This window comes from Macrobrachium rosenbergii, chromosome 2 (genome assembly GCF_040412425.1).
Source record: "Macrobrachium rosenbergii isolate ZJJX-2024 chromosome 2, ASM4041242v1, whole genome shotgun sequence".
Lineage (NCBI taxonomy): Eukaryota > Metazoa > Arthropoda > Malacostraca > Decapoda > Palaemonidae > Macrobrachium > Macrobrachium rosenbergii.
Window position 1 is genome coordinate 62028488 of NC_089742.1, and position 16492 is coordinate 62044979.

Sequence of the window (16492 nt, forward strand, 5' to 3'; positions counted from 1 at the left end):
ATATATGTATACATATATATGTATATATATACATATTTTATATATTTATATACTGTATATATATAGTAAATATATAATATATATATATATTATATAATATATATATAAATATATATATATAATGAATATATATATATATATATAATAATATATATATAAGTATAAGGCACTGTTAATGGCAATCATAGAATTCACAAATACATTTTAATAGGATAGTAAGACCAAGAGCCAATTAAATTTTATTTGACCTTGTAACATTTTTACTCCCATGGCATTTTGTAGTCTGCCTTATATTGGGAACTAATACAGACAGCGAAAATTCATTTATAAAATTCATTCATAAGGAATTACAAGTCCTCACTTACCTGACATTCCTTATTCTTTTGGAGTTTCGTTCGGTGATATCCGCAGACATTTTCACAGGGCACTGCATTTTCTATGAGAGTCTTCGTTGGAGGGCAAACTGTGAAATTGATCATAAACAGAAATTAGTACTATTTTCCTTTTTGAAATCTGCTTTGTTGCAATCTACATGAAAAAACGTGAATAAATTCTGGGGCAGAATATTTCAATTTTGTGAACTCCTAGTTAATAAGATAGCATGCATATTTAGAAATAACATCACCTGTTAGCTTCTATTACTCCCCGTAAAACAAGAAAACAAGAAGACTACACTTAAAACTATTTTTACGTGATCTGTATGTTTCTGCTCTGGTTCCAAGCAATTATTATTTAAAGAAACAAAATATTAAAATGATGTCAGTTACTTTAAAACTGATACTTCTTATGAAAGCTGTATTTTTATCAACAAAAGTCGTGCAGGCAGCCTTAAAATGAATAAAAATCCATTTACCTGGGACTATTGAAATGGAGTGGTGATGATTCTTGACTTCTGATGTCAACTCATTAACTTCATGGGCTTATTCCAGCGGTAGTTTCCATTGTTGCCTCTGTTAAGTAAATATGGTCATTGCAATGCCTGCTGCAGACAAACAATTTATTCTTTTTAAAATTAGTTATTTAGTAACTTATACCAAGGGTATTACGTAATGAAAGTTATTCAACCATACATAAATTGGGCATCATAGAGTGACATTATGACAAGAATTATACCCGATTTTCCTACACATGGATGGAGAAAAGCACAGAAGATCTTAAGATTTACACCATTCTAAGAAACCATTTTTATACGTGTAAAAGGAGCCATAAAACATCTTGGCTACTTACCACAAGAACACAAAACTCTAATGGCATAATCCTGACACTGTCCATCTCCTGCATACTGCATGAAATTGTCACACTGAAGTCCCACCTCAGTGTTACAAAGAACATCGACGTCCCCGGTACGTTTGTAGTCTGTGCGTTCATAGGAGTAACGGGCGGGCGTCGGGCGACTTCCTTTGCGGCCTCCTTTCTTCCCACCTTTGGGGCTTCCTTTCGAAGATGTCACAGCTTCACTCTTTGTCTCCTTGTTTGCCTCGCACTGAATGTCCTTGATGTGCATGCTGTCACAGATCTCAAAGCCCATCTCGCGGATCTTGTCAAAGCTCTCGTAGTCTCCACCATCGTCCACTGGATGGCTCACATTGAACCACTCGGTCCAGTAGTCACCAAAGCAGGCTGCTTTCTGGGTGGTAATGGAAGGAACTGTCGACACGTACATGGGTGGCGGTTCTGCAGTTGGAGAAAAGGATTATTTTTTTTAAACACTGTCTGTTACAATGATATAACCTACTCCAACGCACTTCATTTGGTATTATGTTCCATCTTTCCCTGATTGCATATCAATATACTGTTACAGGGTGTGACTTCTGAAAAATTTTGGGAAACACTGTGTACATACACACACAGAAAATTACAGAATATTAAATCTACAGAACATCACTGCCATTCAATAAGGTACAGAACATTACATTCAATGAACATTTTTGCAGAACTTCAAATCTACAGAACATCTGAGATCCTTACTTTTAACGCAATCCTTTCTGATCTTCATAACGTTATACTCAAAATCACAAGTCCGCGTGAGTGGATGGTAATAGGTTCCAGGTCCGCATTCCTTTTCGATATATGCTTTTTCAAACTCAGAAACACTCACACACTGTTAAATAAAAGTTGAATTAAAATGTTGGCGCACATAATTAAAATGAATCAATAAGTTAAAGAATCTTGAAAACAACTTATAATAATCCATATATAACATTTTAGAAAACATAACTGCAAAGAATGATTCACCACTTTTATTGATTGCATTTCTCTTTAACACTCCAAAAGTAAGCACCTCTTAATCAAACTAAATTAGAAAATATACTGAAGTATCCATTCTAAATAAACGTTTTATACAGTACAAAATTCCGCATGAGAAAAACACGAGACTCCACTTAAAACTGCTTCAACATCAAATGAGAAATCCCACAATAACATATGTGAAAATCAAATGAGAAACACTACTAAAAATGTTTTCCCTCTCGACAATACAACAAGCCCTGAAGAGAGCCATAATTCAAATTGCTAAGAATACCTTAGTTTTACCTAGTTTTCCCTAGGGCTGGCCTAAATTATTAGGATTTATTTTTTTCGTGGCAAGAACTAAATTACTTAGCAACGGGAACAGCTATTGTGAATCCAACCACATTATAGCAAGAGAAATTAATTTCTATCACCTGAAAAAAACTCTTAACCTTCATCAGCCGGCCGGGGAACTGCGAACCCTTTCAGCGAAACTAAAGTCCACAGCCTATCGTGACTCACCCAACAAAGAACCGCCATAATCTGAATCCATGGAATAAAACTTCTCTTCTGTAGAATTAATGGCAGTCCTCATGCTGTTTGTAATCTCGTCAAATCTGGGCAGAGAGGAGCGGGTGTCTTTCCACAAACAAGCCTAAATTAAGGGAATCCATGGTGGAAGTCGTCAATCCACAGTCGCAGAAGAATCGAACTTCGTAGTCGAAGCAATCTGGAAATGTGCAATAGTGCAGAATGTTACTGGAATTCGTTATTCCACAAGAATTTCAATGTTCCTACTGTTCACTACAACTCCAAAAATTATTGCATGGACTTCTACTACTGCTTACGATAATGATGACAGTTATGAATACCATCAGGACAGTTATCCTCGTTATAGAAGATCAAAACTATTATCAGGCACCTACAAGAAACCCTTTCAAAAAACTAATATTATCCAAAAATTCACAATGTCACAAACAAAATTGTTGATCATGACAAATTCACAATTATATTAAGAAATTGTATTATTGGCAAAAGTTAAAAACTTTAAATTGAGACTTTCGAACACTTGAAGTGTTCATTCTCAGTGTTTATACAAAAAATCAGAATCTTACTTTTAATATATACAATGAGGAGGAACACACCACTCAAGTACTCGAAAGTCTTAGTTAATTTTTAACTTTTGCCAATAATATAATTCAATGATATAACTGTGGATTTCCAATTAATGGAATCCATGGCACTTTATCTCTCAGAAACAAAACAAATCAAGATTATCTTACGCTGAGGAGCCTGTAGTTCGTCATTGCACTGCAAACCATTGTTGATGTTGCAAACAATTCCCACCTGACCAGCATCTTGATAGCTTAAACCAAGTCCAACCACTTGGCACTGTATCTCCCTTATGTGCTCCACAGAACAAAACTGATATTGGTGCCACAGTGTGTGCAAATCATCTTTGTCATCCTGGAAGATTAGTGGAAATTTAGAATATTTTCTGTCTATCTGTTCTATCATACACACACAATATATATATATATATATATATATATATATATATATATATATATATATATAATTATATATATATATATAATTGCCAGTAGATAAATCTAACAATAACTTTTGACTAACAGATATGTTCTACTTTTAATCTCAGAAACTGACCCATAGCAATAACTTCAAAGTATGTAACATTCGTCTTGATGATATTAGAAACAAAACATTTGTTAATGACCTCTAATCATATAAAGTTGTGCCTTCAAATTACAAAATATGAACTAAGTTTGCCATTCCTAAACTTCATAAAATTTCTATCAAATTTAGATTTATTACAAAGTCAAACATCTAAATCAATACACTTTTTCTAAATCTAATTTTAGATAAACTTTACGTGAAAGTCGATAAAATATCTTAACATGACTGGATAGCTGAAAATAATAAAGAAATTGGTTTGTATAATAAAAACCCTGAAGGTCCTATTAACTTTAGGTTCTGTGTTCGACTTAATAATATTGATAAGATATTTTGGCAGGTAAAAGGTATCCATACGATTGCTAATTATAAACCTAATATAGTAAACTTATGTTTACATTTATACGAAAATAAGGTATTAACAACTACCCACACAGATGGCAAGATAAGATATATAGAGTTAGACCTTTAGATGATTTATTGTCTTTACATAGCAGGGGGACATATTATTTGATGATTATTCCATATATCCTTGAGTTCTTAAAATCACTAAGATTAATAAGATCCCACATCGAAATTAGTGTTAGTACTGACAAATTTTTAACACGAATATTTGATAACAGAAGAAATTTTAATTCTGAATCACAATGATTTCCAGCATTTTTATCTGCCATAGCAACTACTAAGACTCTTGGAGTGGTCTACTCACGGTTTTGTAGATTTGTTAATGTTTTTATGGAAGGATGGGAATTTAATTTAACTTAGAAAAGTTTTATTGGAAAATGTTTCATAATGAGTTTCTGGTCTGACTACTTCAGAAATTAGTAAGCATATTTGAGTATAAAAACTTATGTTCTCTAAACTTAACTTAAACAAGAACTTCAACTTATAGCAGATATGTTAATTATTTTGTCACTGCTAACCATTTAGTATGATTACATATTGGTGCCAATATCGGAAATAGTTCACATAGTTTTACGGGCATAGTAATCAGTTATCTGTATGCTATTGTGTGGTGAGGTGGTTGAGTCGGTGCATGTAGTACTATCATATTATATTAAGATTTTTGCTGAATATTTGTTTACTAATTTGTTCAGTGCATATTTAGTTACTATACAACTTACATATTTAATTACTTACATTATGCTTAAATATTTTTTTACAGGACGGCCTAACAAAACCAAAGTCCAAAGTAACAGAACAGATAAATAGGAGCACCAAATAATGGGTCTGACTCCGATGGATATGGCATGGTAGACCTAGCATTTGAAATTTTCACTCATATTAATTGGAGAAAAACAGAAACAGAAAGTGAATGCCACAGCTTAGAGGAAAGAAAGTTGTAAGACGAAGGGGAAACAAAAGCAGGCAGTGACTTCTAAAGGTCTACTTACAAGAACAAGCCAGCCACTCACCAAATACAAACAGAAATTACACTTTATCAAGAACTTACCCAGTCATCAGGTCCTGGAGTGTGTGTGTTCATCCAGTCTGTCCATCCGTGTTTGCATTCTGGCACAACAACTTCCTTGATGAATGGAGTGGTTATACCTATAAAAAATTAATAATTGCCCGTATGTATATACTGTGTGTGTATATATGTATATATATATATATATATATATATATATATATATATATATATATATATATATGTATATGTGTATACATATGTATATATTTATATATATAAAATATATATAATGTATATATACTGTATGTGTATACATATGTAAGTACAGTATATATACTGATACATACATACATACATATATATATATATATATATATATATATATATATATATATATATATATATATACATATATATACTGTATCTATATACATATGTATATATATATCTATATATATATATCTATATTTATATATATATATATTATATATACATATATATATATATATATATATATATATAATTACACACATCTATATATATATATATATATACATATATATATATATATATATATATATAATATCATATATATATATTTATTTTACATATATATACTGTATATAATGAAGAAGAGAAGTGCATTGAACACAGAGATAGTAACGGACAACACAGATGTATGTAACTATTTACAAATCTCTTCTCAATCATATCCTAGGGGGAAGCAGGTAGCAGTATGAAAACATAAGATATCAATGACTACCATTAAGCCACCTTGCAACATAGAATGACTTAATGTAAGTAAATAAGCATATGTATAAATACATCAAATAAACAAAAATTCAAATTTACACAACAGCATTTAACCAATAAACAAATAAATACACACCAAAACCTAATACCATAACTATCAATACACATTTTTATTCAATCATCCCACTATATACTATACTTCCCTCTCTCTCTCTCATGTATATATATATATATATATATATATATATGGTGATTGAAAGTTATATATATATATATATATATATATATATATATATATATATATATATATATATATATATATATATATATATATAACTTTCAATCACCTTCTTCTATTTAGAAAATAACTTGGTCATAATTTAGTTGAAGCAAAAAGAGAAATCAGAAAGAAGTTTTAGTTGGAGAAGAATGGTTGAAATGTGGCCAAAAATAATCGAATTAGTAGAAGTGAGCTTGGTACGAAAGAAGGCGGAATATCATACGAGATGTATGTAAAATGGGCTAGGGTTAAAGACGCTGATGTGGGAAGAGTATACGAGTAAATGTCAAGTTCAAAAACAGAGTCACAACATCAGGAAAAAGCGTTTGTTTAGAAAGATGAATTACAACAGTAGCAGTAAGTGATGATAAGATGAAATTCTTGCGTTAATCAAAAGGAAAAAAAAAGCAATTATTTGAAGTTGAGTTAAAACTAAAGAGCAATAATCCGAAGTTGGATTGATTGATTGATTTATGACTAATAAAACTGGCTTCACAACACCTAGGTTACTGACGCCGAAGTGAAGCTGGAAAACAAGAGATGGTCATAGAGTGGTATATGAGAAAACAAAGAAGGCAGTCGAGAAGTGAGTGGAAACAAGGAGTATACTGAAAATTTCCTGATAAAGCTGAGGCGGTAATTTTGGGTACGAGAATTGTACCTAAATGCGGTGAAAATGATGACAGAGCGAATGGATCTCAAGAGCAGAAAAAGAAAACAGAGACATGTTGTTCAAGGAGAAAGCAATCCTGTGCCAATGTAGTAGTTGCCGACGAGTTGTTGAATGGTGCGGATAAAAGAAAGGCAGGTTTGAATGATACAGAAATGGAAGAGATTAGTTTAAATTAATTAATGCTTTAATAAGTAAATACTGAGGATGTAAGGAAAGCAATAAAGAGGTGGAAGAACAAAATGGAGGCAGGACTAATGGGATTAAATGTCAGATACTGCAGTAGGTGGCGAAAGTGTGAATGTGTGGCTACCAAGGTGAGAAAGATGTATCGTTCGGCGTTAAATATTAAACCTGATTTTGTGAAAGGAATAAGTGTTGCTTTGTCAGAGGGTAAAGAAGGTAATGGTCAGAGAAAAAATTTAGGTGCATAACATTATAAAGTATGCCTATGAAGGTGTACGAGTATGGTACCTGGTTTATTTATAACACTATGATATATATCGTAAAGATTGTTTTAGGGAAGAGTAGTGATAAAAGGATGTGTGGATGAAGTGTTTATTTTGAAATAGTTATGCTAGAAGTATAGGAGCACAGTAATAACGATGTTAGAAACCAAAAGATTGAATAGCTGAGATATTAATTGGAATGTACTTCATATAAAATTTGAGCTCTTGCACTGAATTCCTTATCCTAATTATTATTAGCATTATTTCTGTAGATGAAACCTATTCACATGGAACAAGCACACAGGGGCCATTGACTTGAAATTCAAGCTTCCAAAGAATGCTAGTTTCAACCTCTCTCCGCAGGCCCCACACTGCACCAGTAACTGATTATGATACAGCACCAGTGATTTGTCATCACCCGGGTGGAGCCGCGAACCTGCGACATCTGAGTGGCATGCCATAACAATAACAGCTACACTAATTGACCAGCTGGTATGGTTGTTTTTCCAATAACACTGTTTTTTTATCAATTTTGAAAAGTACCTGCTCTAATGACATGCAGTTTTCAGTTTTTCAGTTTTCTATTGGGTGTGATAATTAATGCATAATATTCTCTAGTGAAACATGATAGGAGGTTCATGACAATTTCAGTTGTATTAATGATCCAGAATTCAACATAAATGTCAATACACCGCATTAAACCAGTAATGATTCATATTTCCCAAGCAAAAATAATTTTTGTAAAAGAAATTATGTATATGAACACCGCTAAAATTTAATAATAATGGTTATAATATACATGAATCACAGGTAAAAAAAGGAAAAAGATGAAGGCATTTAAAAAGTATTAAATACAGATACAAAATTACACCACAAAACACATACAGAAAAAAACAGAAAATCAACGTACCTTCGAAAGGTAGTGTTGTTTCCTCTGAAAGTAAATGTTATAAGCAGATGAATTAATGGAATTGAAATAAAAACAGTATCACTCAAACAAAATGTTTCTCTATTAAATAATATTCTAACAATAACACTTTATGCCTAAAATCTTATTTAGAGGATCATATGCTATAATAACTGTTAATAAGTATATATTTCCAAAATACTACCTGGAGTCACATCCATACCATTGCACAAGGTTAGTTTACTTAGAAAAACAGCTACCAAATTGGAGTGAGAAAAAAAAGATGGTGTGTAAAAAGGAGAATCATAGGGAAGAGAAATTGTAGAATGACGATTAGTGATTATGAGCAGAAATAGGATAGGGGAGGGAACATATCCCTGAAGGAAAGGGGCATATTTAACAACTATTAATATTGAAATTAAGCTAACATGTATAAATAAGGAAAACTTAAAGAAGCAACATTAGCTGGAGGAGTGAAGCATTAACTTAAGATTTTAGTCAAAAGGCCCTCATACCACACACTGAGACGTTTTGGAGATGAACACTACTGTAACAAAATACCCAGCCAAGTTCTTGATGGAAGATAGCACAGTATAAATGAGATACAACAATGTGCCACAATTTAACAGAAAATTACAGGTTATTATATTCTAAGTATAAATGGGATACAACAAGTGCCACAATCTAACAAAAATTACAGGTTGCTATATTCTGAGTATCACTGTGGGGAAGAGAGAGTTTAGTTTCGCAAATTTTATTTGTGAGACAAATAAAAGGGTTAGATAATGTCATGAGAGTGCTCACTAATTTTACGAACAGGCTGTGCAAGTATCATGACATAATTCTAAGGAAGAAGACCTATGTCAAAATAACGAGGAGTGTTCATTTATATACTTGAAAAACCAAGCAAGGCTGCATCTGGCCCTTATGCTTTTCATCTCAAAGAGCCAAGCATTCTAAGGAGTAATATCATCTATCTTGCTTTGCTTAGTGTTTTAAAATTCACTTCGCAGCATAGAAATTCTGTTTCCAAAACTTACAAATATCCCTAACTAGGTGTAGTAACTTATGAGTGATAACCATACATATTATAAACTTACTTGTAATATTACATCCAGTAATTTCAAGCCTGAGAGATATTGCAGAGCGGAAGCTTATTGGAATAATCCTCAAATATCGAGCAAACAAAGGCTTGGGGAACAAGTTCGTCACTGGAGTATTACGATCATTATTGCCACTGAATTGCTGGGAGAAATAAATGAAATTTTTAATAAGAAAACACCCTTAAATCATGAAAGTTTGTAGCGTAACTCTTCTTTTCACTCTTTAAAAAAGAAGACATAAAACTAGATTATAATAAGATTTTGGTAAACTATGTAAGTCCGATAACTAAAAAACCATGTAAATAACCAATGTCAGGAATGAACATACCTATGAATAAAAACTACGAAAACTCATAAATTATACCTTGGCAAACGAAGAGCCCTCTTCACTGACAGATTCCCAAGAAGCTCCAGTCTCGGAGACCTGAACTGCAAAACGTTGCACATACTGATCATAGTAAGGATGGCCCTGTGTCACCACACCTGTCACTTCCTTGACGTCTCCTAAGTCCACCTGTTTTTAATAAATTACAAATATCATTACCTGGAAAAATGGTTTTTCTTATAAAGATAATCACACTTCACAGAATTTAGAATTCTATTCACCAGATTGGTTAGTCTGAAAAGCTGACAGGGTGATCCTCTCGCCTTACCTGCAACCACTCAGACTGGATCGCTTCACTATCGAATTCATCTACTTCCTTAGCCGTCCAAGCCCATTTTGAATTCAGACGAGCTGAATACGGCCTGTCGTCTCTTTCCATCATAGAAGATGCTGTGATGCTGTCATTGGGAATCGTGTTGTCTTCCATTCCAAGTCCATCTTGGCATTCACACTGACACTTTACCCTAATCTCGTAATCTTCACAGAATGTCTGACTACCTAAAATAGAAAGGGAAAATATGAACGTAGAAATAATAAGCATGGCTCAATGATGCTTGAAAAGTACTTGAAGTTATGCGTCGCATTTGGATACTATAATTTATGAGAATCAAACTACATGAGAAACCTGTCGTAATCAGAGCTCTATAATGTAATTGGTGACTTTACGACTACTTTTACTACTACTTTTACTAAACAAAGCATACCAGATAACCCTTTGTTGTAATTGGCAAAAAACTCAAAAGTGTACTTCCAAAGTGCTGAAGATTTAAATACTTTTTTTGTATTGAAAAGTTATTGGTACTAAGTGAGAGGCTGCAAAATAAACAAAACTCCTGGTTTCGATTAAGCCATAGAATTTAAAAAATACTTAGATATCATTTGATTTTTTCCTCTATCTACTAAAACCTAAGCATCTATTCTGGTTTCAGAAAACAGTTCTATAAAATTATGTTACAAACAAAAACCAAACTATGGTAGGTCTTCAGGAAACAGGCCCCCAGTCTAATCAATATTTCCAAATTCATTTAATTACAGTTGTTTTTGCAACGTTTCCTCCTTTATGAGATATACCCTTCAATCATAACTTTGGTCAAGCAGACATAAATAGTACTGTTATTTTCTTTGACTGGAGGCTGTCACTATTCAATTCTAAGAAAGTTATCAGTTCATACACACAATACAACCTGTTTCTGACCCAGTAAAAAGACAAGTCTGTTTTAAAGTAACTGATGTAAGAAGTTTCTTGTTATTAGAAAACAGGAACCATGTAGTTATACAACCGAGTTAATGTCCTTACACAAACAGATTAGGAATTTTTTTTAAAGAGCCACCAGAGCAATGTAGTAAAGCCTTTGGGGCTAAGATATGATAAAACGAGATGAAATAAATTCCTACCGCTGTTCCTGCACAGGGCACCATTTTTGTCACAGGTTACCACAGAGTCTGGTTCACCACTTCTGACAGAACGGCACTCTACCTCACTGATGTAATGGTCAGGACACAAAGAGTCAGTCTGTTGCAGAATAAGAAAGATAATCATATTAATTATTTTATCAGTAACTATCAAATCATGCTCAAGGAATGGTAGAACCGACAATCAATGTACAAGGACCAAATGAAATATAAATAACGAAAAAGGAGTTGGATCATGACGCATGCCAATAGAACAGAGAGAAAACTCATGGTAAATCTTACTTTTCGAATTTCGGATAACAATTCAAATTCTCCATCATTGTCTGGGAAATGGAGATTATACCAGCGGCTCCAGCCCTCCTCTTCACAATTCATGGGCAGCGATACAGTTACAAATGGTCTAAAATACAAGAAACATGATTAAATCACAACAGATAAACTGACACCTTGCATTTACAATCCTCAATGACATACTGCTTCCCTAAACCTGCAAAAACTGGCAGTATTTTAAGAGGTATGGAAAATTAAAATTTAGGGACACAGCACACGCACTGGGCCCTAAGTGTCATTCAGAGTCATATAAAACAAACTAATGAGGTAATGACAACATATTGGATGAGCACTTTAAAAGCAAGCCCTTGGTTTTACTCCCAGCTTTGATTAATCATTCATACTCCTTTCATATGGAATTTGAGTCTTGTAAACTAAAATTAATATAAAATCTCAACAAAAGTACTAAAATTGCATATTGTAAAACAGCACGAAGTTATAAACAAGTTAAAAATACATCGTTAGTTTTGATAATTTCACTCACACTGCTGGTGTAGATATTACTGGCGGAGGGGCAGGGGTTAAAGGTGTGGTCCCAGCTGTAGTTTCGACAGTGGGAATGCCTTTAGAGAAACCAAACATGAAAGTCGATTACAATCTAAGTGTAAAATCGGTATATGCCAAAAAAATGTGAGACAATGTTCTCATAAGATACAAGCTTACTTTCTTAATACAGATTTCTTCACAAATAACCGAATGACAATAACACAAGATCCAAATGAACATACTGCAATCACAGAGGAACGAAACTTCATAGTTCCAACAGGCTTCGTCCACATCTGCATCATTTCTACCCTGACATAGCAGCCCATCTTCGAGGTTGCATTTCGTTCCAGACTGCTCAGTGTGAGGCCTGTGGGTTCCCACGCTACGACACTTGATATCAACAATCTGGCTTCGTTCGCACCAGCCTCGACCAGCTATACTCTGCAAAGATATTCCTTTCTGTTGAATTTAATTTTTGCAAAAGGTTATTTTACTTTTAAATGTATTCTAATATCTTTTAAAGTGAGTTATGATGATGAAGGACTACTAAAACATATTCATTTTGCTTTTATTTGCTGTTGCTTTGAAACCAAGAAAATATGAGGAAAGTTAACAACGTAGTATTCAGTATAGTCTCAACAAACCATGAATGCAAAATCAGATCTCATAATATACATTTGACTTATACTGCACATATACTCAATTTGTCATAAACATATTCAATGACTGTATTTGTTCAGTAAGTGAATGCATGTAAAACTTCTCTCTCTCTTTGCTATATATATATATATATATATATATATATATATATATATATATATATATATATATATATATATATATATATATATATATAATATAATCTCATCTCATAAAATAGCTGCTGAGAATACGAAGCCTAACAGCCTAATACTTTCTCAGAAAAATGTGTATGGTAAAAATGTATAAAACATGTCACTGTAGCAAAAAAAGTAAATTTTTAAGCTATTAGTAAAATCTTTTGTAAAATGCCAAGGCAAGCATAATAATGTCAAACTGAGAAGCAACTGAACTGAACGTGACTGAATATAGAGTTTAGGCCAAAGGCCAAGCACTGGGACCTATGAGGTCATTCAGAGTTGGAAAGGAAATTGAGAGTAGGTGAATGCGAAGAGAAGCAACTGAAAAACGTAAGTTTTCTTTCATCACGGTCATCTCTAACTCTGAGCGGTGTAAAGGTCCTCTGAGAAATTCCACCACTCATATCTTTCTTGTGCTTTCACTTTCACCAATCTCCATTCATCTCTATCTCCATTCTCATCCAAGTAAGTCCGGGTATTCGAACTCTTCTGGTGCCCATAGGGTGCAAAAGACCTGTCCAAGCCACCACCATCTCCCTTCTATTTTTTATGTCAATTACATACTGAACTTTCGAAATTTCCCTTATGCTATCATTTCTCACTCTATACTAGCTTCAGACTTCTAGTATTCTTATAAAACTTTGTTTAAAAATTTCTTATGTATAGTTTTGTATATTGTTTCCTTGTCAATATTCTTTATTCAGTGAATGAAAAATGATGACTCACCTTTTCTATCTTTTCTGGTACAGTTTCCAAGTCCGAGTTCTGTCTGTAGATAACTGGCTTGTCATTGCTAACCCACTCACTCCATCCATCATTACAGGCCTTGTGGTAAGCTGCTGGGGTAGTTTCCAGAGGGACGGGAGTCGAGACTCGTGGAGTGGTTTCCAAGAAGGGAGTCGTCTCACAGGGCGTTCCACGACAAATCTCCTTCTTTCTTGAGCAAGTGCTAAGAAACAACGACAATGAGGCTGTACGAAAATGCAACTACAACTTGAAGCAAAATGCACTACAATACTCCTAGAGCTTTTAAAGAGTCAAATCATATGGATGGCTGATAATATGGAGAGCAGTTCGAGGGGAAAACTTTTCAAATCAAAAGCTGGAATAAATAGTGAAGATGGACAATTTGCAATACCCTGGTAAAATGCTTATTATACATGAGTAATAAAATATTGTTTGATATTTTAAAATTTTATCACAACCTAAAAATTGATACAAGACTGTTTTATGACAAAAGTGTCAGCCATATTTACTATACAGTACATGTTATGTGATCCGGATATCTTTGCAATGCATATATCAAATAAGCTCAGCTCTGCCAAAACTCAGTTCTCTAGGAATTCATGGAAACTCAAAGATGAATTCAGAAAAACAAAGGCGAATTTACAAAACATTTGGCATACAAATTCACTAGTAACTGAAGTCATGAAACTAACTAACCAGGTATGACAATCATCTTGAGAAATGATGTCGCCTTCCAAGTACACCTTCCCGTCGATTTCTTTGCACCGTTTCTCACAGTCAGCTACTGGGACGCACTCCGAATCTGTCGAACTCTTGTGAACATACCCTGGAGGACATATGTCCTTGGCGCAACCTGATTGCATGGAATGATAATTATTTATCCGGAATAAACCCTAAATATATAAAAAATGAATACATCATATGCTGGTTTTTCTCCATGCTAATAATAATAATAATAATAATAATAATAATAATAATAATAATAATAATAATTATAATAATAACTCAAAGAACACTGAAAAAAAAAGTTACTTCAGCTTACAATAGTTCAAATCTGCATAGTTAATATGATGCATAACAGAGGAAACAAGAGTAACATAATTTGATAATCCCGTTTAAAGTAAATAGACATGAAAAAGCTGAATAACTGAGAGGGAACTGTTTCACTAAGATAAACACTGTACAAAATTAATAGGCGATGAATCCGTCAATCCACTACAAGAAGGATTAACTTGCTCTCTTTCCCAAAACGCTAACATTATTTACAGAAAGGCAACTCAATTACGGCACAGTATTTCTCCAATAAAAATTGCAGGTGAAAAGTAGGGCTGCTCCTAAGAATACCTGTGACTGAACTCCACTTCTTAATAAAGCACTCTCTCCGCGAATCGAGAATTTTAAGCATAAAATTAAGACAAATAATTTCAGTGTATGAACTTACGTTGCTTTTGCCTTTTTTATGCAAAGGACTTTGCACTACAGGCAATATTTCATTACTTTGCATTACAAGTGATATTTAACGTCTTCCTTTGCCCTGCAAATAACTACTCATAATTTCCTCTAACTTTCTCAGCGTTCTTCAACTATCACTAAGTCTTCTAAAGAGAGTTGTAAATAGTCAAGGATGTGATGGTTTTAGGCATACAGTATTTCACGATCCAATCAAATTTTAATTTCTATTGCAATTAAAATGATCATTTAACACTTTTGAACTTTGAAGCCGAAGAGGAAACAACGAAAAGAAAAGTCTGACGGTCTCATCCCAATTCCCAAATAAAAGGAGGCCTAGTCTGCTTATGTAATTGTACAAAATTAATATTGCTGATATGATAGAGACAAAAGGCCTAAAACAACAAAATAATATTAATTTCACTACATCTTAGGAATAACTTACACCCACGGTAAATTATAACTGATAAGTACTTCTGCATGGCCAGAGTTCAAACCTACCTTAGGTTAGACACATTGATAAACAGTTGATTTTGACCACTCGTCTATTAAGAGATATTTATTATGTATGTATGTATGTATGTATGTATATATGTGTATAAATATGTATGCATATATATATGTATATATACATACATACATATTTAGTATACATACTGCATATCGCTATGTATATATGTATATATATCTATATATTTATAGATATATACACAGTCTTTATCATAGGGCTATATACCAACTGTATTAACTTATATTCGAAAAAACTCAATACTTATTCGCATTCTTCAATACTTAGCCACTATTAAAAATTTGCTTCAATAGCCAGCATTACATAATTCATAAAATATTCAACTAGAGAAGTTTTCTTCCCCTTAGCCCAAATATTTATATCAGGGAGCAATTTTTTCCTCTAGACCAGCATAAAATTCTCCATTGCCAAATCAGGAAGAAACACACAAAACCTACTCCAAAACTGAACTTACGAGGTTCTTGAAAATATAGAAAAAATAAAAATTTTCTACGTTCAGGTCTCATTACGAGAGGCGACAATGGTGACATTAATGTAACATAATATATACTGATCTAGAAATAAACTATTTAAAATAAAGTGAAATGGAGAATTATTCAACTCTAGAATTCATTTAACACCACTCATCTGGGCACCATTTCTTATAATTCCGAAAGAATTATTATTGTTCTGAAAGTTTATATTAGGTTTATACTGATATTCTCTTTTTCACCTTAAAGACCTTGCAACAAAATAAATAACATTCAAAATGTAAACAATCTCTGGATACATGACTTGCGAATCTGGAGGCCTTTACAAAATATACAGGTAATAT

General features: G+C 33.1%; 1 protein-coding gene across 1 annotated transcript in view; it reads right to left on the reverse strand.

Annotated features, from left to right (window-relative positions):
* LOC136843161 (hemocytin-like) overlaps nucleotides 1–16492 on the reverse strand; it is a 224310-nt gene that overhangs the window by 81742 nt on the left and 126076 nt on the right. The window contains 17 exon segments of the mRNA XM_067111219.1: nucleotides 366–463; nucleotides 921–950; nucleotides 1228–1674; nucleotides 1969–2101; nucleotides 2853–2959; nucleotides 3513–3696; nucleotides 5378–5475; nucleotides 8401–8424; nucleotides 9498–9642; nucleotides 9865–10014; nucleotides 10154–10383; nucleotides 11281–11398; nucleotides 11581–11698; nucleotides 12113–12191; nucleotides 12357–12555; nucleotides 13680–13902; nucleotides 14397–14553. Of these exon segments, the coding sequence (XP_066967320.1) occupies nucleotides 366–463; nucleotides 921–950; nucleotides 1228–1674; nucleotides 1969–2101; nucleotides 2853–2959; nucleotides 3513–3696; nucleotides 5378–5475; nucleotides 8401–8424; nucleotides 9498–9642; nucleotides 9865–10014; nucleotides 10154–10383; nucleotides 11281–11398; nucleotides 11581–11698; nucleotides 12113–12191; nucleotides 12357–12555; nucleotides 13680–13902; nucleotides 14397–14553 (2540 nt within the window).